The 26,015-nt window shown below is 54.5% G+C and overlaps 1 protein-coding gene across 1 annotated transcript; it reads right to left on the bottom strand.

Moving 5' to 3' along the window:
- Positions 1–24,090: 24,090 nt before the first annotated feature.
- LOC139355021 (fibrous sheath CABYR-binding protein-like) lies at positions 24,091–25,530 on the bottom strand. The gene has a single exon (XM_070999300.1). It carries the CDS (start codon positions 25,528–25,530, stop codon positions 24,091–24,093), a length of 1,440 nt encoding a protein of 479 aa, XP_070855401.1.
- Positions 25,531–26,015: the final 485 nt, after the last annotated feature.

Raw genomic sequence — 26,015 nt, 5'->3', positions numbered from 1 at the left:
ACTTTCGACAGGCCTCCTGGGGGTCTGCGATGTGTGTCGTTTCACGAGGCCTTTGTGTTGTACTTGGTGGCCTCCAAACATTGTTTGCTGGCTGTTGCTGTTGTGGTGGTGTCCATTGGCCTCCGCGAGGTGCTTCTGTTGCCTTCTGCCGTGGTACTCGGTTAGGTGGCGACCATTGGTCGTGTCCCCGTGTCTCCTGGATTCCTGTCTCTTCGCATCCTCTGCATGATACCTGCGCTGGCGATGCCGACTTGGTCTTCGAGAAGTTGTTTTCCTGCGCGAACGCTTCCCTCTCCTTTTCGAGTTCTTCATACTCGTCTGCTAATATCATCAGCGTGTCCAGGTCCGACACTTTGTATGCCCTTAGGAAGATCTTTAGACTGGGGGTGCAGTTTTCCTTGATGATCCTTAGGGTCTCTTTAGTGGAATAATTAAGTGGCCTCACCATCGTCTGCATGTCGATCATGTAGTCTTTGAACGACTCGCTGAAGCCCTGCTTCCGTTGCCTGACCTGATCCGCCAGCCTGGTGAAGAAGTCTCTCGGTAGAAAGTATGTGTGGAAACTATCTATGAACTCCGCCCATGTTTTCCATTGTTTGTTGTTGGCGATAAACCACTTCAGAGCCCTTCCCTTCAGCAATTCAGGCATCGCTCGGAAAATCATGTCTAACTCCAAGCCGTATGTGTTGGCGGACCTTTCCACCTGTTCCAGGAGCTCGAACGGTTTTTCCGCCCCGTCGAACCTGAACGACCATTCGCGGACCTGTTAAGCGATCCTTGCATAGTCTGAATGACTGGGTCTCGAGATTAGCGCTGTTATTTAACTGTCTTGGCTTGATTCTCTCCTGTTTGCCTCCTTTTGTAGATTGTCAACGCTCAGGCTTGCCACTAAGTTGACCCCTTCGGCGTTTGTTAGCGTGATGCTGGGGCCGGCTTTGTCGTGGTATGTGGCTTCCAAATCGACCCAGATGTCAACGAGTTGTGGGTCATTATCCGTTTCTGAGTAATACTCGGATAATGATTTTCTCATGTCCTCTAATCTGCCGTCCAGGGTGACATTAAGCCTCTGTGCGACATTGGCGAAGTCCTCCTTTTTAAGCCGGTAGATCCACTTCTTCCCCATTCTGTTGAAATTGCTTTCACTGCTGGGACAATCACGTTGGGCGCCAGCTGTAACGAACTGTTTTTTGTGGTCTGCTCGCTACGAGATTCGTGCGGCTAGCTCAGTATATTGTGTGTTCGTTCCACCAAATTTATATTAACGTGACCGCCCAGTAGCTCAGTGGGAAAGCACAGAATTCACGGGTTCCTATTGGGTTTATTGCGGGTGTATTATTACAAATGTCTTGGTAGCTTGGTTGGCCTTAACTCGTCGCTTGTGACCTTCGGTACTTCCGACGGTCCTGATTGACTCGACGACCTCTCGCCTTGATGACTCGGTGCTCCAGTCCTGTAGCTCCCTGAAGATCCTCGCAGCTCCCTGAAGATCCTCGCAGCTCCCTGAAGACGCTCGCTCGCTGCTCGCTCCTCACGCGTGACTTGGTGACTGCTGGTAACGACTCGGACTCGCGAGGGGGATCAGCCGTACGGGCTTAGGGAAGCGTCACCGTTCTCAGACTAGGGTGAACAGAAGCTGCGCTCTCCAGGACCGCTCCTTTCGACACACCGCCGCCTGTCACTTGCTCTGTCCCGGATGGTCCCACTGGGGTTTCCGCTCAGCCCGCGCGGACAGTCAAGGCGGAACGCCAGGAAGCTGCCTCTCGCTTTACTTTGCTTTCACGCCTAGTGTAAACGAACGTTCCACCCTAGCCTCACCCTTTTGCTTTTGGTCCGGGACGTTTCCGCGTGGCTTTTGGTACTCGGGGTTTGGGCACGCCGCTCCGGGACCCCGCAAGTCGAATCCGTAGGGCTCTCCTGGACAATTCCAGTCGAGACCGTACCGATCAACCGCTCTCCCTTCTGGCTTGTTATACTTGGGTTTCGGGCCGCTCCGGGACCTCGCAAGTCGAATCTGTAGGGCTCTCCTGGACAATTCCACTCGAGACCGTACCGATCCACCGCTCTCCCTTTTGGCTTGTTATACTTTCTCCAGGCGTAACGCCAGGACTTTGTGGATAAGGTTAATCGACCGCCTTGACCTCAGCTACCTGCGTCTCAATTCGGATATTCCTGGTATCCCAATCCCGAACGTCTCGACGTAGCGACTCGACTTGCTGTTGCTCCCTTGTAGATTATCTGATTGTTTGATTGCTCACTTTGGTATCTAAGTGATCTGACGGTGTGACTCCTTGTGATCGACTGATCCAGCTGCCAGCGCTCTGCGGCCTTATATAGGGCCTCCGGGAACCGTTATTTCCCTATTGCGCATGGCCCGCTGAATCTTTCCACTCCGGGTCCAAAGTCCGTGCCTCCTGGTTGATCTCCATCCTTGGTCTCCAAACTCTCTCGCTCTCCATCCTTGGTCCCCAAACTCTCTCGCTCTCCATCCTTGGTCTCCAAACTCTCCTGCTCTCCATCCTTGGTCTCCAAACTCTCTCGTTCTCCATCCAAGTCTCTCCTCGCCGCGCCGTTACTATGCGAATTCGCCGCGTATCTGGTAAGCGGCCGGCCATCTGTTGCTGCTTCTATTTGTGGGGAGTTATTCAACTCCTCACATTCCCCCCTTACTCGGGAAACATTTAAAACTTGTTTCTACTCTCCGGCGTTTCCTTACATATCCTAGCCTTCGAGTCCTTGTGATTCCCGCGGCGCTCCCTCGTTGCTCCCTCGATGCTCCCTCGACGCTCTTAACTCTCTTGAGTTTCTACAGCGCTGGTCATCCTCCTCGTAGCAACTTTAAATCTCCCGCGCCGATATTTCCCGTGTTTCCACTGGGACATCGATACTCGTGGGCTATCGATCCCCAGCTCGCTGCTCATTGCTGCGTTCTACTCCTTTTATTGTTTCCTTCGCCTGGTCACAACATTCGTGCGTGATCGATGTTTCTGCGAATATCGATACCGATGGTGCGGCGTTGCCACCTGCTCGGTGCGATATTTCCACCTTGGCCGATGTTTCCATTTTCGTGTGCCCATCGATCGCACTATCGTCCAATGCCAATCGATCGCCTATCGAGGCGCCCCCCTTCCCTGGCTCATGGTGATTTTGCAACTTTCTAGGTAAGTTTTCGCATTTCCTCACTCCTTTCTATTTCATCCTTCCTCTCTCCATACGACCTCTCTCGACTCTCGTCTCTCTCTCTCGCCCTTCAATCGTCCTCAGCCGGCTGAGCCTGACTCCATGCTGTCAACACCTTAGAGCGGGTGCGGAGAGAACTTCGCATTTGCTTCGCCGCAGGTGAGTATTTTGGTGTCGTTTGGCTGCTTCCTGTATTAACCCAACGTGAATTTAAGGAGGCCGGAGCTGCAATGTATGCCCCTTCCTTTTGGCCCCTGTTTCAGCCGCGTTTCCCGTCATATGCCGGCTTTCAAGCTCTGGACCGTTTTGTTTCTTTTATTCAACCTTATTTGGCCGCTCCTCGAACACTCTCGTGCCCGCCAGCCCCAAACGGACGCGGAACGCGCGCCCCTCTCTCCATACGCGCACGCTGCGCCTGCCGCCCAGGATGCGAGCCTCCTTCACCGCCGGTGCCTCCGCGATCCCTTCGGGCCACTCGTGCTCCGCGATCTATCGCCATCGCCGGCTTTCCGGCGCCGACACCGTCCGCGACAATTTCGGCCATGCCACCACCTCGGACACTTCGGGCGCCGAGTACTGCCGCTTGAGCGGAGGTCGGCCGCCTTCCACGGGCTCAGGCCACACCCAGGGTCCTCGCTCCAGTGGCTCATCTGGCTCCGCGGTTACCGTCGCGCTTCCTGTTGGCCTTGGCGTCGATGGCCCTGTCCTTGGCGTCGTCGGTCCGGTGCTCGGTGTCGGTGGGGCCTAATGCTCCGGTCTGCCGCGGGTCATGGGATCCAGCGGGCTCACCCGGGGATCACTCTCTTCCCAGATTCGGGGCTTCTCCGTCGCCGCCGTCTCCTCTGCGGGTTCCTCCGGCCAGGTCCAGACAACCGTCTGCTGCCGCCACCTTACCCCTTCGGCCGCGAACGTCCGGGTGCTGTGGCTCACATGGGCCGCCGGTATGTCCGTCCGGATGTGTTGTTGCTTCGGCGGACCGATCTCGTGCTGCCGGCGTCGCTCGCGTTCGGGCTGCCGCTGCGGTGGTGGCTGCTGCTGCCGTGGTGGCTGCTGCTGCGGTGGTGGCTGCTGCTGCGGTGGTGGCTGCTCGAACCTCGGCGTGGGTGGGCGTGCTGGCGTCCACTGTGGTGACCCCTCGTACCGCGGTGTGGGCGGGATTTCGGGCAGCCACCGCGGAGGTGAGGACGCCCAGTCTTCTGCCACTTCTGGCGGTGGGATGCAGGGCTCGGGCGCATACCTCGGCGTGGGTGGGTACTTCGCGCCTCGTACTTTCGTCGAAATTCCCACGTAGCCGCTATCACAGCCTCGGCATGGCTACTGGGAGCCAGCTGGTCCTGGGGCGGCTCTTCGCTGGCCCACTCTACCTCCGCCGCGCCAGTCGAGATGCGGCCGTCGGCCCGGTTGACTGCTTTGCGAAGCCGCCATGACCGCTGCTCCACCCGCGGGTCTTCTACCAACTCGACGTCGCTGTCTGAGCTGATGACCGGCTCGGGGACGCCCCGCCCGGAGATCCGCCGCGAGGTTCGGGTAGGCCGGGATTTCGACCATCCTTGCCCCGCGCAGGATCCTCCGGACGGCTGGTGGGCAGCCAAAATCTTGCGCGCTTCCCTCCTCGTCACAGGTGTGCTCATGATGCTTGTCGATTTTGATTGTTCATCTGAAGCCTGGGCTCCCTTCAACGACACCTCGGTTCCGAGCCTTCTTCTTTGGTCAATCCCGCTATTTCCTTCGGCCTCTCCTTCTTACTACCCAGATCTACGGTACAGCTCTCTGCTATGTGCCGTCTTACCCCTTCCTACGGCACCCTGTTGATGCGTGTTTTTTCTTTCCTCCGATCAGTCCCAATCGAGACCTTAGACGCTCTGGTTTGCTCCCTTTGTGTTCTTAACGTTCTCCTGATGTCCTCTATGTGTTTCATTGCGCCATTGTAGTTGCCCTGTAGTATCCTTGGAGTCGGTTTGTAGTATCTGTTCGTACCCAAAGGTACTCAACATGACCACACCCAACAAATCAAGCAGTAGCCAAGTTGGGAACACTACCAGGCGCTCAGTAGCACCCACTGCATATGAGAATGGCTGATCAGCATATTATATGTCTCACTAACTCACCGTCTCACCGACTCAACGGCACACTGACCGACCAATGCAGTCAGCACATTTTGCAGTGTCTGCCGAGCCAACTACACAAACTGCTACCATAATCAAAACTACCTGACCTACCTACCTACTTTAGAATATAGCGCACTTCACTAATCATTACACTAAACTTTCGTCTTCCAAGTAGTATATAAACATGTACCAAATGAAGAATAAATCAGTTATCAACGCATCTCATAACTCCGCGGTTCTACTTCCTACCTCTGGGAATAGGGCTCGTAATACACTATCTCCACTAGCAGCTGACCCACGTTAGCTCACCCTCAGCGCAGTTCAGCATCGCCTGTGGTCCGGCATCGCAGTAACCATCGTTACCACCGCGACGCGATCGTCCTGCCATCCAGCGTCCCCGTGCCAGCGACAAGTGCTCATTACCCCCTTGTCCCGCGGTGTGACCCGGAAGTGTCTACTTCGGTTAGGCACAAACATTGGTGACCCCGACGTGATCCTTTAACAACAAAGGATCACACTCAAGCAACCCCCTTCCCAGTAAAGGACTCACAGCTTTATCCAGCTTCACAGGATACGCTTCTTCTTCCAGTGTCACAGGAACTTCAGCTTAATCCAGCTTCACAGGATACGCTTCTTCTTCCAGCGTCACAGGAACTTCAGCTTAATCCAGCTTCACAGGATTCGCTTCTTCTTCCAGCGTCACAGGAACTTCAGCTTAATCCAGCTTCACAGGATACGCTTCTTCTTCCAGCGTCACAGGAACTTCAGCTTAATCCAGCTTCACAGGATTCGCTTCTTCCTCCAGCGTCACAGGAACTTAAGCTTCATCCAGCTTCACAGGATACGCTTCTTCTTCCAGCGTCACAGGAACTTCAGCTTCATCCAGCTTCACAGGATACTCAGCTTCATCCAGCTTCACAAGATTAGTTGTTTCCAAGACACACAATATGTCTACTTCATTCATTGAGGAAACAAGTCACACAAGAATCGATTTACACAATCGAATACTAGACACACAAATCGAACCGCAGTTGAAGGAAAGATCCACCTTGGTCAATGATTTGTTAGGTGCTTCCTATACAATTCGGTCAAGGGCTGACCGACATCACGACTTAATTGAGCGTACCCCTCAATGGGGGGGAGAATGTTCGTACCCAAAGGTACTCAACATGACCACACCCAACAAATCAAGCAGTAGCCAAGTTGGGAACAGTACCAGGCGCTCAGTAGCACCCACTGCATATGAGAATGGCTGATCAGCATATTATATGTCTCACTAACTCACCGTCTCACCGACTCAACGGCACACTGACCGACCAATGCAGTCAGCACATTTTGCAGTGTCTGCCGAGCCAACTACACAAACTGCTACCATAATCAAAACTACCTGACCTACCTACCTACTTTAGAATATAGCACACTTCACTAATCATTACACTAAACTTTCGTCTTCCAAGTAGTATATAAACATGTACCAAATGAAGAATAAATCAGTTATCAACGCATCTCATAACTCCGCGGTTCTACTTCCTACCTCTGGGAATAGGGCTCGTAATACACTATCTCCACTAGCAGCTGACCCACGTTAGCTCACCCTCAGCGCAGTTCAGCATCGCCTGTGGTCCGGCATCGCAGTAACCATCGTTACCACCGCGACGCGATCGTCCTGCCATCCAGCGTCCCCGTGCCAGCGACAAGTGCTCATTACCCCCTTGTCCCGCGGTGTGACCCGGAAGTGTCTACTTCGGTTAGGCACAAACAGTATCCCTTTCAAGTCCTTGGAGGTTTCCTTGGAATTTTTTCGTAATATCCTTTTGGAATCCTTGGAGGTATCCTTGGACTCTTTTCGTAGTATCATTTGGGAATCCTTGGACGTATTCTTTGACTCCTTTCCTAGTATCCTTTGGGAGTCCTTAGACGTAGTCTTTGACTCCTTTCGTAGTATCCTTTGGGCATCCTTAGAGGTATCCTTGGACTCCTTTCTTACTATCCTTTGGGCATCCTTGGAGGTATCCTTGGACTCCTTTCGTAGTATCCTTTGGGCATCCTTGGAGGTATCCATGGACTAATTTCGTAGTATCCTTTGGGCATCCTTGGAGGTATCCTTGGACTCCTTTCGTAGTATCCTTTGGGCATCCTTGGAGGTATCCTTGGTCTCCTTTCGTAGTATCCCTTGGGCATCCTTGGAGGTATCCTTGGACTCCTTTCGTAGCTTCCTTTGGGCATCCTTTGAAGTATCCTTGGGTTCCTTTCGTAGTATCCTTTGGGCACCCTTGGAGATGTCTTTGGGCTCTTTTCGTAGTATCCTTTGGGCATCCTTGGACTTTCAATGTTGTTTTGCGTCTGTTGTGTCTACTTGCTGTAGCCGCTCGCTTGTGTTTTCCGTTTGTTGCTGTTTCAGCTCGCTTACGTGGATGGTCCGCTCTTTCTTTGTGTTTATGTGTCGTATTTTGCAGATTACTGGTGACGCAAAACCTATGACTTGGTAAGGTTCGTCGTATCTTGGGGCCAATTTTGTTGCGAACCCCTAGGCCGCTTTTGATAAGTGGTGTTCCTTGGCCCACACGACGTCACCCAGCTTTGGCGTCCATTGCCTCCTCCTTAGGTTAAAATGCCTAGCCTGGTCCTGGGATGCTTTCTCCAGGTTCCGCCTTACAATCTCGAAGATTTCTCTGAGTTGGTTTGCTTTCTCCTCCGGGGTCTCTGTCGGTCGTCCGGTCCCTACGGTTTCTCTGTCGTATAGGCCGCTCGGTAGTCTTGGTTCTCTGCCTTGGGTAATGAACGACGGTGTGTAACCTGTGGATTCTGAAACGCTCGTGTTTACTGCCAGCATGATTTCCGGCCATTTTTCGTCCCAGTCTCTTTGGTTCTGCCCTGCGAACTGCGCTATCATTGTTTTCACCGACCTATTGGCTCTCTCAGTTGGGTTCTCCTGTGGGGTGTATGGAGCTGTGAACTGTTGCTTGGCTCCCATTTCGGCCAGGAAACTCTTGAAAATTTTGCTGGCAAACTGAACTCCGTTGTCCGTTATGACTATTTTGGGGACCCCATACCTCGCGACTATGCGTTCTTTAAAAGCTTTCTTTAGGGATTCGGCCGTCGCGCTTCGCAGCGGCACCAATTCAGTCCACTTGGAGAACCGGTCTATTAATACCAGCAGCATTTGGTTTCCGTGCTTCGAACGCGGCAGGGGTCCGACGAAGTCCGCACATACCGTAGCCCATGGTTCCTCTGGCACCTGCGTTAGCATTTTCCCAGCTATTTGCATCTGATTCGGCTTGAATCTCATGCATGTCTCGCATCCTCGAACGTGGGCTCGGGCGTCTCTGTGCATTCCTGGCCAGTAGTACCGGGCCGCCAGACGTTCTATTGTCTTTCGGCTTCCTACATGGCCAGCCGCCGGTGAGTCGTGGTTCTCCTTCAGCACCGTTTCCCGTAGAGCTTTCGGAACGCACATCTTCCATGTTGCGACATCTTCGCTGCCCGCTCTATGAGGTATATTCCTGTACAGGGTGTTACCTTCCATCACGTAGTCCGGATACTTTTGCGGCTGGGTCCTTATCTTTTCGCGCATTTCCTTGTCAAGGCAGCCATTGCCGGAAACGCTTCGAGGGATCAAGGAGACGTCGGCGGCGAAAGCTTCTGCAGCATGCAGCTGGATTCTGCCACCACGTTGAGTTGTACGCTGTACGCTATTTCGAAGTCGTACTGCTGCAACTCCAGGGCCCATCTGTCGATCCTCCCTAAAGGGCTTTCTATGCTGTGGAGCCACTTCAGCGCCATGTGGTCGGTTACTACTTTAAAGTGGTAACCTTACAGATACGGCTTGAGCTTTCGGATCGCCCAGACGATTGCCAAGCACTCCTTATTGGTCGTTGAGTAATTCTTCTCAGCGCCGTTGAGCGTTCGGCTTGAGTAAGAGATTACCTTTTCGCCTCGTTCAGTTTCCTGGGTCAAGATTGCCCCGATGCCGTAGTCGCTCGCGTCAGATTGCAAGATGAATGGTTTGTCGAAATCCGGGCATGCCAGTACGGGGTCTGCGACGAGTCTTGCCTTCACATCTTCGAACGCCGTCTGATGTTCCTTTGTCCACACCCACTTATTGCCCTTGCGTAGCAGATCGTTGAGAGGTTTACTACTTTTGCGGAGTCAGGTACAAACCGGCGGTACCATGATGCTACGCCCAGGTACTGTCGGAGCTCTCTTACTGTGGATGGTGGTTCTAGTTCGGCGATGGCTGCTACCTTTTCCGGATCGGTGCCTATTCCCTCGCTAGTCACTCGATGACCAAGATATAACAGCTCTTTCTTGAAAAATTGGCACTTCTCCGGGCTTAACCTCAGATTTGCCTCCTTTAGCCGTCGGAACACTTCCTTTAGGTTGGCCTTGTGTTCTTCCAGCGAGCGCCCGATCACTATGATGTCATCCGTTGAAAGGTCGCAGACGCCGAATGAAGTCCGAATGGCATTACTCTCCATTGGAATAAGCCTTTCCCCGGCACTGTAAACGCCGTATACTGCCTGCTGTCTGCTTTCAGTGGGATTTGCCAGTACCCATCTTTTAGGTCCAAGCTGCTGATGTACCGTGCTTCCCTCAGTTGGTCGAGAATATAATTTATTCGGGGCATCGGGTAGGCATCCTTTATAGATTTGGCGTTGTTTTGCCTAAAGTCGATGCATAGTCTCCATTTGCCGGTCTTTTTTTTAACCATCACGATGGGGGAACTGTATGGGCTTGTTGAGTGTTCTATGTATCCCATTTGGAGAAGCTCGTCCACCTTCGCATTGATCTCCCCTTGAACTTTCGGATTCATGGGGTAGTATCGCTGCTTTATTGGTTTGTCGTCTTTCATCGTGATCTGATGCTCTGCCATGTTTGACGCTCCCTTCATGCTGCTGAAACTCGCTAGCTCTGCCTCCAGGAATTTCGTCGTGTCGTCATCTTCGCTTGCCCGTTGTACGACTGCCACCGATAGCTTCTCCTCGAGCCATCCCTTGTGACGATTCCTGGCCGGTATTATCACTTTGTGTCCAGCGCACTTAATCTCGGTACCGGCTTGTGTTAGGAAGTTCCATCCCAACACCAATGAATCTACTACCCCTGGTAGTATCAGCAGGCTCATGCTCAGTCGCTTGTTCCCGAACGCTATTTCCACCTCCAGCTGCTCATCGATTCCGCCACATCTTCCGTCTGCCAACCTAACTTGCCGTCGTATCCTCGTAATCTTTCCGAGGGGCCTTATATGTGCCCCCCCCCAATCGTCATTGCTGCAGACAACTGCTGCTCCTCCTCGATCAGCTTTCCTGTTAGTTTGGAGAGGTAGCATCTTGCGACCCCCGCTCGCCTCTCTGCGGCTGAGATCGCTGGGCATTTCCCGCCTGCTGGCAGCATTTGACGCTCCTGACGCCTACTCTCCCGCACACCCAGCAGAACAACAGGCGTTGGTGCCGACATCCCCGCGCCCAGTGTCCATGACCGCCGCACTTTCGACAGGCCTCCTGGGGGTCTGCGATGTGTGTCGTTTCACGAGGCCTTTGTGTTGTACTTGGTGGCCTCCAAACATTGTTTGCTGGCTGTTGCTGTTGTGGTGGTGTCCATTGGCCTCCGCGTGGTGCTTCTGTTGCCTTCTGCCGTGGTACTCGGTTAGGTGGCGACCATTGGTCGTGTCCCCGTGCCTCCTGGATTCCTGTCTCTTCGCATCTTCTGTGGATGGTGGTTCTAGTTCGGCGATGGCTGCTGCCTTTTCCGGATCCGTGCCTATTCCCTCGCTAGTCACTCGATGACCAAGATATAACAGCTCTTTCTTGAAAAATTGGCACTTCTCCGGGCTTAACCTCAGATTTGCCTCCTTTAGCCGTCGGAACACTTCCTTTAGGTTGGCCTTGTGTTCTTCCAGCGAGCGCCCGATCACTATGATGTCATCCGTTGAAAGGTCGCAGACGCCGAATGAAGTCTGAATGGCATTACTCTCCATTGGAATAAGCCTTTCCCCGGCACTGTAAACGCCGTATACTGCCTGCTGTCTGCTTTCAGTGGGATTTGCCAGTACCCATCTTTTAGGTCCAAGCTGCTGATGTACCGTGCTTCCCTCAGTTGGTCGAGAATATAATTTATTCGGGGCATCGGGTAGGCATCCTTTATAGACTTGGCGTTGATTTGCCTAAAGTCGATGCATAGTCTCCATTTGCCGGTCTTTTTTTTAACCATCACGATGGGGGAACTGTATGGGCTTGTTGAGTGTTCTATGTATCCCATTTGGAGAAGCTCGTCCACCTTCGCATTGATCTCCCCTTAAACTTTCGGATTCTTGGGGTAGTATCGCTGCTTTATTGGTTTGTCGTCTTTCATCGTGATCTGATGCTCTGCCATGTTTGACGCTCCCTTCATGCTGCTGAAACTCGCTAGCTCTGCCTCCAGGAATTTCGTCGTGTCGTCATCTTCGCTTGCCCGTTGTACGACTGCCACCGATAGCTTCTCCTCGAGCCATCCCTTGTGACGATTCCTGGCCGGCATTATCACTTTGTGTCCAGCGCACTTAATCTCGGTACCGGCTTGTGTTAGGAAGTTCCATCCCAACACCAATGAATCCACTACCCCTGGTAGTATCAGCAGGCTCATGCTCAGTCGCTTGTTCCCGAACGCGATTTCCACCTCCAGCTGCTCATCGATTCCGCCACATCTTCCGTCTGCCAACCTAACTTGCCGTCGTATCCTCGTAATCTTTCCGAGGGGCCTTATATGTGCCCCCCCCAATCGTCATTGCTGCAGACAACTGCTGCGCCTCCTCGATCAGCTTTCCTGTTAGTTTGGAGAGGTAGCATCTTGCGACCCCCGCTCGCCTCTCTGCGGCTGAGATCGCTGGGCATTTCCCGCCTGCTGGCAGCATTTGACGCTCCTGACGCCTACTCTCCCGCACACCCAGCAGAACAACAGGCGTTGGTGCCGACATCCCCGCGCCCAGTGTCCATGACCGCCGCACTTTCGACAGGCCTCCTGGGGGTCTGCGATGTGTGTCGTTTCACGAGGCCTTTGTGTTGTACTTGGTGGCCTCCAAACATTGTTTGCTGGCTGTTGCTGTTGTGGTGGTGTCCATTGGCCTCCGCGAGGTGCTTCTGTTGCCTTCTGCCGTGGTACTCGGTTAGGTGGCGACCATTGGTCGTGTCCCCGTGTCTCCTGGATTCCTGTCTCTTCGCATCCTCTGCATGATACCTGCGCTGGCGATGCCGACTTGGTCTTCGAGAAGTTGTTTTCCTGCGCGAACGCTTCCCTCTCCTTTTCGAGTTCTTCATACTCGTCTGCTAATATCATCAGCGTGTCCAGGTCCGACACTTTGTATGCCCTTAGGAAGATCTTTAGACTGGGGGTGCAGTTTTCCTTGATGATCCTTAGGGTCTCTTTAGTGGAATAATTAAGTGGCCTCACCATCGTCTGCATGTCGATCATGTAGTCTTTGAACGACTCGCTGAAGCCCTGCTTCCGTTGCCTGACCTGATCCGCCAGCCTGGTGAAGAAGTCTCTCGGTAGAAAGTATGTGTGGAAACTATCTATGAACTCCGCCCATGTTTTCCATTGTTTGTTGTTGGCGATAAACCACTTCAGAGCCCTTCCCTTCAGCAATTCAGGCATCGCTCGGAAAATCATGTCTAACTCCAAGCCGTATGTGTTGGCGGACCTTTCCACCTGTTCCAGGAGCTCGAACGGTTTTTCCGCCCCGTCGAACCTGAACGACCATTCGCGGACCTGTTAAGCGATCCTTGCATAGTCTGAATGACTGGGTCTCGAGATTAGCGCTGTTATTTAACTGTCTTGGCTTGATTCTCTCCTGTTTGCCTCCTTTTGTAGATTGTCAACGCTCAGGCTTGCCACTAAGTTGACCCCTTCGGCGTTTGTTAGCGTGATGCTGGGGCCGGCTTTGTCGTGGTATGTGGCTTCCAAATCGACCCAGATGTCAACGAGTTGTGGGTCATTATCCGTTTCTGAGTAATACTCGGATAATGATTTTCTCATGTCCTCTAATCTGCCGTCCAGGGTGACATTAAGCCTCTGTGCGACATTGGCGAAGTCCTCCTTTTTAAGCCGGTAGATCCACTTCTTCCCCATTCTGTTGAAATTGCTTTCACTGCTGGGACAATCACGTTGGGCGCCAGCTGTAACGAACTGTTTTTTGTGGTCTGCTCGCTACGAGATTCGTGCGGCTAGCTCAGTATATTGTGTGTTCGTTCCACCAAATTTATATTAACGTGACCGCCCAGTAGCTCAGTGGGAAAGCACAGAATTCACGGGTTCCTATTGGGTTTATTGCGGGTGTATTATTACAAATGTCTTGGTAGCTTGGTTGGCCTTAACTCGTCGCTTGTGACCTTCGGTACTTCCGACGGTCCTGATTGACTCGACGACCTCTCGCCTTGATGACTCGGTGCTCCAGTCCTGTAGCTCCCTGAAGATCCTCGCAGCTCCCTGAAGATCCTCGCAGCTCCCTGAAGACGCTCGCTCGCTGCTCGCTCCTCACGCGTGACTTGGTGACTGCTGGTAACGACTCGGACTCGCGAGGGGGATCAGCCGTACGGGCTTAGGGAAGCGTCACCGTTCTCAGACTAGGGTGAACAGAAGCTGCGCTCTCCAGGACCGCTCCTTTCGACACACCGCCGCCTGTCACTTGCTCTGTCCCGGATGGTCCCACTGGGGTTTCCGCTCAGCCCGCGCGGACAGTCAAGGCGGAACGCCAGGAAGCTGCCTCTCGCTTTACTTTGCTTTCACGCCTAGTGTAAACGAACGTTCCACCCTAGCCTCACCCTTTTGCTTTTGGTCCGGGACGTTTCCGCGTGGCTTTTGGTACTCGGGGTTTGGGCACGCCGCTCCGGGACCCCGCAAGTCGAATCCGTAGGGCTCTCCTGGACAATTCCAGTCGAGACCGTACCGATCAACCGCTCTCCCTTCTGGCTTGTTATACTTGGGTTTCGGGCCGCTCCGGGACCTCGCAAGTCGAATCTGTAGGGCTCTCCTGGACAATTCCACTCGAGACCGTACCGATCCACCGCTCTCCCTTTTGGCTTGTTATACTTTCTCCAGACGTAACGCCAGGACTTTGTGGATAAGGTTAATCGACCGCCTTGACCTCAGCTACCTGCGTCTCAATTCGGATATTCCTGGTATCCCAATCCCGAACGTCTCGACGTAGCGACTCGACTTGCTGTTGCTCCCTTGTAGATTATCTGATTGTTTGATTGCTCACTTTGGTATCTAAGTGATCTGACGGTGTGACTCCTTGTGATCGACTGATCCAGCTGCCAGCGCTCTGCGGCCTTATATAGGGCCTCCGGGAACCGTTATTTCCCTATTGCGCATGGCCCGCTGAATCTTTCCACTCCGGGTCCAAAGTCCGTGCCTCCTGGTTGATCTCCATCCTTGGTCTCCAAACTCTCTCGCTCTCCATCCTTGGTCCCCAAACTCTCTCGCTCTCCATCCTTGGTCTCCAAACTCTCCTGCTCTCCATCCTTGGTCTCCAAACTCTCTCGTTCTCCATCCAAGTCTCTCCTCGCCGCGCCGTTACTATGCGAATTCGCCGCGTATCTGGTAAGCGGCCGGCCATCTGTTGCTGCTTCTATTTGTGGGGAGTTATTCAACTCCTCACATTCCCCCCTTACTCGGGAAACATTTAAAACTTGTTTCTACTCTCCGGCGTTTCCTTACATATCCTAGCCTTCGAGTCCTTGTGATTCCCGCGGCGCTCCCTCGTTGCTCCCTCGATGCTCCCTCGACGCTCTTAACTCTCTTGAGTTTCTACAGCGCTGGTCATCCTCCTCGTAGCAACTTTAAATCTCCCGCGCCGATATTTCCCGTGTTTCCACTGGGACATCGATACTCGTGGGCTATCGATCCCCAGCTCGCTGCTCATTGCTGCGTTCTACTCCTTTTATTGTTTCCTTCGCCTGGTCACAACATTCGTGCGTGATCGATGTTTCTGCGAATATCGATACCGATGGTGCGGCGTTGCCACCTGCTCGGTGCGATATTTCCACCTTGGCCGATGTTTCCATTTTCGTGTGCCCATCGATCGCACTATCGTCCAATGCCAATCGATCGCCTATCGAGGCGCCCCCCTTCCCTGGCTCATGGTGATTTTGCAACTTTCTAGGTAAGTTTTCGCATTTCCTCACTCCTTTCTATTTCATCCTTCCTCTCTCCATACGACCTCTCTCGACTCTCGTCTCTCTCTCTCGCCCTTCAATCGTCCTCAGCCGGCTGAGCCTGACTCCATGCTGTCAACACCTTAGAGCGGGTGCGGAGAGAACTTCGCATTTGCTTCGCCGCAGGTGAGTATTTTGGTGTCGTTTGGCTGCTTCCTGTATTAACCCAACGTGAATTTAAGGAGGCCGGAGCTGCAATGTATGCCCCTTCCTTTTGGCCCCTGTTTCAGCCGCGTTTCCCGTCATATGCCGGCTTTCAAGCTCTGGACCGTTTTGTTTCTTTTATTCAACCTTATTTGGCCGCTCCTCGAACACTCTCGTGCCCGCCAGCCCCAAACGGACGCGGAACGCGCGCCCCTCTCTCCATACGCGCACGCTGCGCCTGCCGCCCAGGATGCGAGCCTCCTTCACCGCCGGTGCCTCCGCGATCCCTTCGGGCCACTCGTGCTCCGCGATCTATCGCCATCGCCGGCTTTCCGGCGCCGACACCGTCCGCGACAATTTCGGCCATGCCACCACCTCGGACACTTCGGGCGCCGAGTACTGCCGCTTGAGCGGAGGTCGGCCGCCTTCCACGGGCTCAGGCCACACCCAGGGTCCTCGCTCCAGTGGCTCATCTGGCTCCGCGGTTACCGTCGCGCTTCCTGTTGGCCTTGGCGTCGATGGCCCTGTCCTTGGCGTCGTCGGTCCGGTGCTCGGTGTCGGTGGGGCCTAATGCTCCGGTCTGCCGCGGGTCATGGGATCCAGCGGGCTCACCCGGGGATCACTCTCTTCCCAGATTCGGGGCTTCTCCGTCGCCGCCGTCTCCTCTGCGGGTTCCTCCGGCCAGGTCCAGACAACCGTCTGCTGCCGCCACCTTACCCCTTCGGCCGCGAACGTCCGGGTGCTGTGGCTCACATGGGCCGCCGGTATGTCCGTCCGGATGTGTTGTTGCTTCGGCGGACCGATCTCGTGCTGCCGGCGTCGCTCGCGTTCGGGCTGCCGCTGCGGTGGTGGCTGCTGCTGCCGTGGTGGCTGCTGCTGCGGTGGTGGCTGCTGCTGCGGTGGTGGCTGCTCGAACCTCGGCGTGGGTGGGCGTGCTGGCGTCCACTGTGGTGACCCCTCGTACCGCGGTGTGGGCGGGATTTCGGGCAGCCACCGCGGAGGTGAGGACGCCCAGTCTTCTGCCACTTCTGGCGGTGGGATGCAGGGCTCGGGCGCATACCTCGGCGTGGGTGGGTACTTCGCGCCTCGTACTTTCGTCGAAATTCCCACGTAGCCGCTATCACAGCCTCGGCATGGCTACTGGGAGCCAGCTGGTCCTGGGGCGGCTCTTCGCTGGCCCACTCTACCTCCGCCGCGCCAGTCGAGATGCGGCCGTCGGCCCGGTTGACTGCTTTGCGAAGCCGCCATGACCGCTGCTCCACCCGCGGGTCTTCTACCAACTCGACGTCGCTGTCTGAGCTGATGACCGGCTCGGGGACGCCCCGCCCGGAGATCCGCCGCGAGGTTCGGGTAGGCCGGGATTTCGACCATCCTTGCCCCGCGCAGGATCCTCCGGACGGCTGGTGGGCAGCCAAAATCTTGCGCGCTTCCCTCCTCGTCACAGGTGTGCTCATGATGCTTGTCGATTTTGATTGTTCATCTGAAGCCTGGGCTCCCTTCAACGACACCTCGGTTCCGAGCCTTCTTCTTTGGTCAATCCCGCTATTTCCTTCGGCCTCTCCTTCTTACTACCCAGATCTACGGTACAGCTCTCTGCTATGTGCCGTCTTACCCCTTCCTACGGCACCCTGTTGATGCGTGTTTTTTCTTTCCTCCGATCAGTCCCAATCGAGACCTTAGACGCTCTGGTTTGCTCCCTTTGTGTTCTTAACGTTCTCCTGATGTCCTCTATGTGTTTCATTGCGCCATTGTAGTTGCCCTGTAGTATCCTTGGAGTCGGTTTGTAGTATCTGTTCGTACCCAAAGGTACTCAACATGACCACACCCAACAAATCAAGCAGTAGCCAAGTTGGGAACACTACCAGGCGCTCAGTAGCACCCACTGCATATGAGAATGGCTGATCAGCATATTATATGTCTCACTAACTCACCGTCTCACCGACTCAACGGCACACTGACCGACCAATGCAGTCAGCACATTTTGCAGTGTCTGCCGAGCCAACTACACAAACTGCTACCATAATCAAAACTACCTGACCTACCTACCTACTTTAGAATATAGCGCACTTCACTAATCATTACACTAAACTTTCGTCTTCCAAGTAGTATATAAACATGTACCAAATGAAGAATAAATCAGTTATCAACGCATCTCATAACTCCGCGGTTCTACTTCCTACCTCTGGGAATAGGGCTCGTAATACACTATCTCCACTAGCAGCTGACCCACGTTAGCTCACCCTCAGCGCAGTTCAGCATCGCCTGTGGTCCGGCATCGCAGTAACCATCGTTACCACCGCGACGCGATCGTCCTGCCATCCAGCGTCCCCGTGCCAGCGACAAGTGCTCATTACCCCCTTGTCCCGCGGTGTGACCCGGAAGTGTCTACTTCGGTTAGGCACAAACATTGGTGACCCCGACGTGATCCTTTAACAACAAAGGATCACACTCAAGCAACCCCCTTCCCAGTAAAGGACTCACAGCTTTATCCAGCTTCACAGGATACGCTTCTTCTTCCAGTGTCACAGGAACTTCAGCTTAATCCAGCTTCACAGGATACGCTTCTTCTTCCAGCGTCACAGGAACTTCAGCTTAATCCAGCTTCACAGGATTCGCTTCTTCTTCCAGCGTCACAGGAACTTCAGCTTAATCCAGCTTCACAGGATACGCTTCTTCTTCCAGCGTCACAGGAACTTCAGCTTAATCCAGCTTCACAGGATTCGCTTCTTCCTCCAGCGTCACAGGAACTTAAGCTTCATCCAGCTTCACAGGATACGCTTCTTCTTCCAGCGTCACAGGAACTTCAGCTTCATCCAGCTTCACAGGATACTCAGCTTCATCCAGCTTCACAAGATTAGTTGTTTCCAAGACACACAATATGTCTACTTCATTCATTGAGGAAACAAGTCACACAAGAATCGATTTACACAATCGAATACTAGACACACAAATCGAACCGCAGTTGAAGGAAAGATCCACCTTGGTCAATGATTTGTTAGGTGCTTCCTATACAATTCGGTCAAGGGCTGACCGACATCACGACTTAATTGAGCGTACCCCTCAATGGGGGGGAGAATGTTCGTACCCAAAGGTACTCAACATGACCACACCCAACAAATCAAGCAGTAGCCAAGTTGGGAACACTACCAGGCGCTCAGTAGCACCCACTGCATATGAGAATGGCTGATCAGCATATTATATGTCTCACTAACTCACCGTCTCACCGACTCAACGGCACACTGACCGACCAATGCAGTCAGCACATTTTGCAGTGTCTGCCGAGCCAACTACACAAACTGCTACCATAATCAAAACTACCTGACCTACCTACCTACTTTAGAATATAGCACACTTCACTAATCATTACACTAAACTTTCGTCTTCCAAGTAGTATATAAACATGTACCAAATGAAGAATAAATCAGTTATCAACGCATCTCATAACTCCGCGGTTCTACTTCCTACCTCTGGGAATAGGGCTCGTAATACACTATCTCCACTAGCAGCTGACCCACGTTAGCTCACCCTCAGCGCAGTTCAGCATCGCCTGTGGTCCGGCATCGCAGTAACCATCGTTACCACCGCGACGCGATCGTCCTGCCATCCAGCGTCCCCGTGCCAGCGACAAGTGCTCATTACCCCCTTGTCCCGCGGTGTGACCCGGAAGTGTCTACTTCGGTTAGGCACAAACAGTATCCCTTTCAAGTCCTTGGAGGTTTCCTTGGAATTTTTTCGTAATATCCTTTTGGAATCCTTGGAGGTATCCTTGGACTCTTTTCGTAGTATCATTTGGGAATCCTTGGACGTATTCTTTGACTCCTTTCCTAGTATCCTTTGGAAGTCCTTAGACGTAGTCTTTGACTCCTTTCGTAGTATCCTTTGGGCATCCTTAGAGGTATCCTTGGACTCCTTTCTTACTATCCTTTGGGCATCCTTGGAGGTATCCTTGGACTCCTTTCGTAGTATCCTTTGGGCATCCTTGGAGGTATCCATGGACTAATTTCGTAGTATCCTTTGGGCATCCTTGGAGGTATCCTTGGACTCCTTTCGTAGTATCCTTTGGGCATCCTTGGAGGTATCCTTGGTCTCCTTTCGTAGTATCCCTTGGGCATCCTTGGAGGTATCCTTGGACTCCTTTCGTAGCTTCCTTTGGGCATCCTTTGAAGTATCCTTGGGTTCCTTTCGTAGTATCCTTTGGGCACCCTTGGAGATGTCTTTGGGCTCTTTTCGTAGTATCCTTTGGGCATCCTTGGACTTTCAATGTTGTTTTGCGTCTGTTGTGTCTACTTGCTGTAGCCGCTCGCTTGTGTTTTCCGTTTGTTGCTGTTTCAGCTCGCTTACGTGGATGGTCCGCTCTTTCTTTGTGTTTATGTGTCGTATTTTGCAGATTACTGGTGACGCAAAACCTATGACTTGGTAAGGTTCGTCGTATCTTGGGGCCAATTTTGCTGCGAACCCCTAGGCCGCTTTTGATAAGTGGTGTTCCTTGGCCCACACGACGTCACCCAGCTTTGGCGTCCATTGCCTCCTCCTTAGGTTAAAATGCCTAGCCTGGTCCTGGGATGCTTTCTCCAGGTTCCGCCTTACAATCTCGAAGATTTCTCTGAGTTGGTTTGCTTTCTCCTCCGGGGTCTCTGTCGGTCGTCCGGTCCCTACGGTTTCTCTGTCGTATAGGCCGCTCGGTAGTCTTGGTTCTCTGCCTTGGGTAATGAACGACGGTGTGTAACCTGTGGATTCTGAAACGCTCGTGTTTACTGCCAGCATGATTTCCGGCCATTTTTCGTCCCAGTCTCTTTGGTTCTGCCCTGCGAACTGCGCTATCATTGTTTTCACCGACCTATTGGCTCTCTCAGTTGGGTTCTCCTGTGGGGTGTATGGAGCTGTGAACTGTTGCTTGGCTCCCATTTCGGCCAGGAAACTCTTGAAAATTTTGCTGGCAAACTGAACTCCGTTGTCCGTTATGACTATTTTGGGGACCCCATACCTCGCGACTATGCGTTCTTTAAAAGCTTTCTTTAGGGATTCGGCCGTCGCGCTTCGCAGCGGCACCAATTCAGTCCACTTGGAGAACCGGTCTATTAATACCAGCAGCATTTGGTTTCCGTGCTTCGAACGCGGCAGGGGTCCGACGAAGTCCGCACATACCGTAGCCCATGGTTCCTCTGGCACCTGCGTTAGCATTTTCCCAGCTATTTGCATCTGATTCGGCTTGAATCTCATGCATGTCTCGCATCCTCGAACGTGGGCTCGGGCGTCTCTGTGCATTCCTGGCCAGTAGTACCGGGCCGCCAGACGTTCTATTGTCTTTCGGCTTCCTACATGGCCAGCCGCCGGTGAGTCGTGGTTCTCCTTCAGCACCGTTTCCCGTAGAGCTTTCGGAACGCACATCTTCCATGTTGCGACATCTTCGCTGCCCGCTCTATGAGGTATATTCCTGTACAGGGTGTTACCTTCCATCACGTAGTCCGGATACTTTTGCGGCTGGGTCCTTATCTTTTCGCGCATTTCCAGAATCCAGCTGCATGCTGCAGAAGCTTCCGCCGCCGACGTCTCCTTGATCCCTCGAAGCGTTTCCGGCAATGGCTGCCTTGACAAAGCGTCTGCCACCACGTTGAGTTGTACGCTGTACGCTATTTCTAAGTCGTACTGCTGCAACTCCAGGGCCCATCTGTCGATCCTCCCTGAAGGGCTTTCTATGCTGTTGAGCCACTTCAGCGCCATGTGGTCGGTCACTACTTTAAAGTGGTAACCTTCCAGTTACGGCTTGAGCTTTCGGATCGCCCAGACGATTGCCAAGCACTCCTTCTCGGTCGTTGAGTAATTCTTCTCAGCGCCGTTGAGCGTTCGGCTTGAGTAAGAGATTACCTTTTCGCCTCGTTCAGTTTCCTGGGTCAAGATTGCCTCGATGCCGTAGTCGCTCGCGTCAATTTGCAAGATGAATGGTTTGTCGAAATCCGGGCATGTCAGTACGGGGTCTGCGACAAGTCTTGCCTTCACCTTGTAACGAACTGATTTTGTATGTCTGCTCGCTACGAGATTCGTGCGGCTAGCTCAGAAGATTGTCTCGGCTTCCGCTTGGCTCCTGGGTCTCGGGACGCTCGTAGTGGCCACCTCTGCTCACTCGCCGACGCGCTGCCTCGGGGTCGCTTGTTGCGCCTTAGACTCGCAGAGAGTTCGGCCTTGTGGGCTTAGGGAAGCGTCACCGTTCTCAGACTAGGGTGAACAAGCCTTGCTCTCCAGGCCGACGTCTTTCGAGGCAATACCTGTCCCTTGCTCTGTCCCGGACGGTCCCGCTAGGTTCTTGCTCAAATCGCGCTGACAGTCCAGGCTGTCGCCAGGAGGCTGCCTAGCAGTTCACTTTGCTTAACGCCTAGCGCAGACGAACGTTCCACCCGACGTCACCCTACTGCTTATCGTCCGTGACGCGCCTGCGCTCCCCAATGAGCCCCGCGCGGCGATGGTAACGTGGCTGCCGGAAAAGTCTGCTGGCGTCGCTGCCGATGTCTTCTGCGTTGTCTCCTGACCAGTAGCTTGTCGTTCTGGCACTCGGGGAGTTGGGCGGTTGCTGTTCAGGAACTTCGCCGGTAATCGCAGGGCTTTCCAGGCGCTCGCCTCTTGAAACCGCAAATCGATCTACCGCTCGTCCGTCACGCCAGGTCCTGCTTGGTCGGGCAAGGTACGCTGGGTCTCAGACAACTTTCCTCCCCACACTGACGGTTCCTCGTCGTAGGACTCTTCCGCTTGTCTCTGACAGACCCGCCGGGCGACTCGCCAGGGTGTGGTCGTGACAAAGTTGGAAAACGAACTCCTTGACTTAGCCGTGTGATGCCTTCCGGAACTCAGCCACTTGAGTCTCAATTCGGAGATTCCTGATGTCCCAATCCCGAACGTCTCGACGTGGCGATCTCGCTCCTTGTGTGCTTCCCACGGCGCTGCTTCCGACGACTCGCTTGGTTGTAGCTCCCTCGTAGATTACTTGCTTGACTGATTGTTCACTTGGTACTTTGACTGATCTTGAAGGCTTGACTCCTCGTGATCGACTGATCCAGCTGCCAGCGCTCTGCGGCCTTATATAGGGCCTCCAAGCACCGTTATTTCCCTTTTGCGCACGGCCCGCTGGATCTCTCCACTCTGGGTCCAAAGTCCGTGCCTCCTGGATGACCCACTTCTCCTTCACGTACCGCTTTCAATCGATGCTCCGCCCACTGCTGCAGTCCCGCTGATTCCCGGGCCGCTTGTGGCACGCCTGTGTGCCGCTCCACTGCCGAGATGTGGCACTTCCTCTCCCGGTCCAAAGTTCACGGGAGAGTCCAAAGTCCGGTGGAGTTCCGTTATCCCCTTTTGCATACGGCACTCTTGCTCTGCCCGCGAAGTCTCCATTCTCTCTCGATCTCCATCCTTGGTCTCCAATCTCTCTCGCTCTCCTTCATTGGTCTCCAAACTCTCTCGCTCTCCTTCGTTGGTCTCCAAACTCTCTCGATCTCCACCCTTGGTCTCCAAACTCTCTCGTTCTCCTCGCCGCGCCGTTACTACGCGAATTCGCCGCGTATCTGGTAAGCGGCCGGCCATCTGCTGCTGCTTCTATTTGTGGGGAGTTATTCAACTCCTCACATTCCCCCCTTACTTCGGGAAACATTTTAGACTGGTTCCTACTCTCCGGCGTTTCCTGGCTTATCCTAGCCTTTGAGTCCTTGTGATTCCCGCGGCGCTCCCTCGTTGCTCCCTCGATGCTCCCTCGACGCTCTTAACTCCCTTAAGTTTCTACAGCGGGGGTCATCCTCCTCGTAGCAACTTTAAATCTCCCGCGCCGACATTTCCTGTGTTCCCACTGGGACATCGATACTCATGGGCTATCGATCCCCAGCTCGCTGCTCATTGCTGCGTCTCACTCCTTTCCATGTTTCCTCCGCCTGGTCACACCATTCGTGCGTGATCGATATTTATTCGCATATCGATACCGACGGTGCGGCGTTGCCACCTGCTCGTTTGCGATATTTCCACCTTGGCCGATATTTCCATTGTCGTGTGCCCATCGATCGCACTATCGTCCAGTGCCAATCGATCGCCTATCGAGGCGCCCCCTTCCCTGGCTCGTGGTGATTTTGCAATTTTTTATGGGTAAGTTCCTTTTACATTTCCTCTACTCCTTCTCATCTTATCCTTCTCTCTCCTTTCGTCCTCTCTCGCCCTTCACTCGTCCTCTATCGGCTGCGTCGGACTCCATATTGGCAGCTCTCGAGAGCTGGTGCGGAGAGGACTTCGCATTCACTTTGCAACCGGGACAGCCGGTAAGTAGTTGACGTTCATTTCTTCTTCCTGTACTAAGACCATTTGACTTACAGGTTGCTGGAGTGGCCCATGCATGCCCCGTTCTTCTTCCAGCCACCCCCAATCAAACTCTTGGCCCCGTACCCCTTCTCTTGTTGCTTTGGAAAACCCTTGTGTTGTTTTTGTGATTATTTTTTTTTATTTATTTATTGCGCGAAAACCCGGATGCCCGCGACTCCGAGCCTCACCCGGTACCTCCTCCCGCCTTCGCAGACCAGGACGCACCGCCTGCCGCCCTTCCGCCGTGCCGTCGCGACCGCGGGTGCTTCCTCAATACCCACCGGCCACTCGCTCCTGGCGACCTCGCGCCAACCGCCTTCCTCCGGGGCCGAAACTTGCCGCATGAACTGCGGCCGCGGGCGCGTCGATCCGGGGTTCGAGACTTGACGCTGCAACGTCGGTCTTTGGATGGCCGGTGGCTCGGGCCATACCCACGGTCCCTTCTCCAGCGACTCCGCCTCCCCCGTCGCTGCCGTCGTCGCCGGTGTTGGCGGGCCCGTGCTTGGTGTCGGCGGGACCCACGCATCCTGTCGGCTCCTCGTCCGGGGGTCCCGAGGGTTCAACTTGGGTGCCCCCTCCTCCCATATCCTGGGCACCTCCTTCGTCGGTCCTGTCGCGGGCCCCTCGGGCCACGTCCATGTCACCGTCTGCTGCCGCCACCGCATGCCCTCGGCCTCGAACGCCCGTGTGCTGTGGCTCACGTGCGCGGTTGGCACCTCCGTCCGCACCACCGACGGCTCCTCCGCCCTTGCCTGGTGGACGTCCTCCTCCTGCAGTTGCGGCATCGGCTGCGCGGTCGACTCCTCGCTCGGCGTCTGCTCCTCCGGTCGTCGTGGCTCCGTGTATCGCGGCGTGGGTGGCCGGGCCGGCCTCCACGGCGGCGTGGCCAACGGTGCTCCATCGTCGCCGTCTCGAGCGCCGTCCGTGAGCCACTCCCCCTCGTAGCGGGGAGTGGGTGGCACCTCGGGTAACCACCGCGGAGGGGATGGCGCGCGTGGTTCGTCCTCGTCCTCGTCCTCGTCCCTCGGACTGGGTTCCTCGGCCGCGTATCTGGGGGTGAGTGGCATCTCCCACGCGTCCTCCACCGGTGCCTCCCACAGCCGTCGCTCTTCTTCCTCCGCCTCTCGCAAGCGGGCATGCCATCGCGCCGCCGCCGCCTCGTGGTCCTGCCGCCGCCGCGTCTGCCATCTCGCCTCCTCCTCCGTCGACCGCTGCTGCTCCTCGTCCGACGGCTCCCGGTCTCGGAACCGCTTCTGAGACTCCTCGGTGGCCCGACAGACCGCCTCCGAGTGGCTCCTCGGGAGTTCCTCTCCTCCGACGTCCGTCGTCCCGCGCGGTATCCGACCGCCCGCCGCCGCCTTCCGGAGTCGCCACTCTCTCTCCTCGACGGCGGGATCGCCGATCACCTCCACGTCGCTGTCGGAGCTCACCGCGGGTTCCGGTGCGGAGTCCTTGTCTCGGGTCCGCTCCAGGGCCCGCCGCGGAGCTCGGGTAGGCCGGGTCTCCGACCATCCTTGCCCCGGGCGAGGTTCCTGGAGGGCCGCCATCCTCCTGCGTGCTTCGGCTCTGGTGACGCGTGTGCTCATGATGGTGTTCTGAATTTTAGTGCTCGACCGTCGCCAGGCTCCCCATACATGAAACCTCGGTTGCGCGCCTTCCTTTTGCCCGATACCGTTATGTCCTTTCTTTGGGGCGCTCGCTCTCTTACGGTACAGCTCTCTTTGCTGTACCGTCTTCCCCCTTTCTTCGTAAACCACATGTTGTATTCCCTCAGATCACCGTGGCACTCTGGATGCTGCGGTGCGTTGTACCTCCCGGTTCCGTAATTAACTTGATCACCTTTGGTGAGTATTCTTGGAAGTTGTCCTTGGGCCTACACATTGCTTCGGGGCGTTCCTGGTTGGTATCCTTGGTGTCCTTGGGTTATTATTGGGGTATCCTTGAGGTGTCTTTCGAGTCCTATTGGGGTATCCTTAGGTATCCTTGGGGTATCGTTGGGCTATCCCAAGGGTATCCTTCGGGTGTCCTTTGGGTATCCTTCGGGTATAGTTTGGGCACACTTAGGGTATCC

Source organism: Drosophila suzukii, unplaced genomic scaffold (assembly GCF_043229965.1).
Source record: "Drosophila suzukii unplaced genomic scaffold, CBGP_Dsuzu_IsoJpt1.0 scf_6, whole genome shotgun sequence".
Lineage (NCBI taxonomy): Eukaryota > Metazoa > Arthropoda > Insecta > Diptera > Drosophilidae > Drosophila > Drosophila suzukii.
The sequence above is the reverse complement of the archived record's forward strand: the minus strand, read 5'-3'. Positions and strand labels throughout refer to the sequence as shown.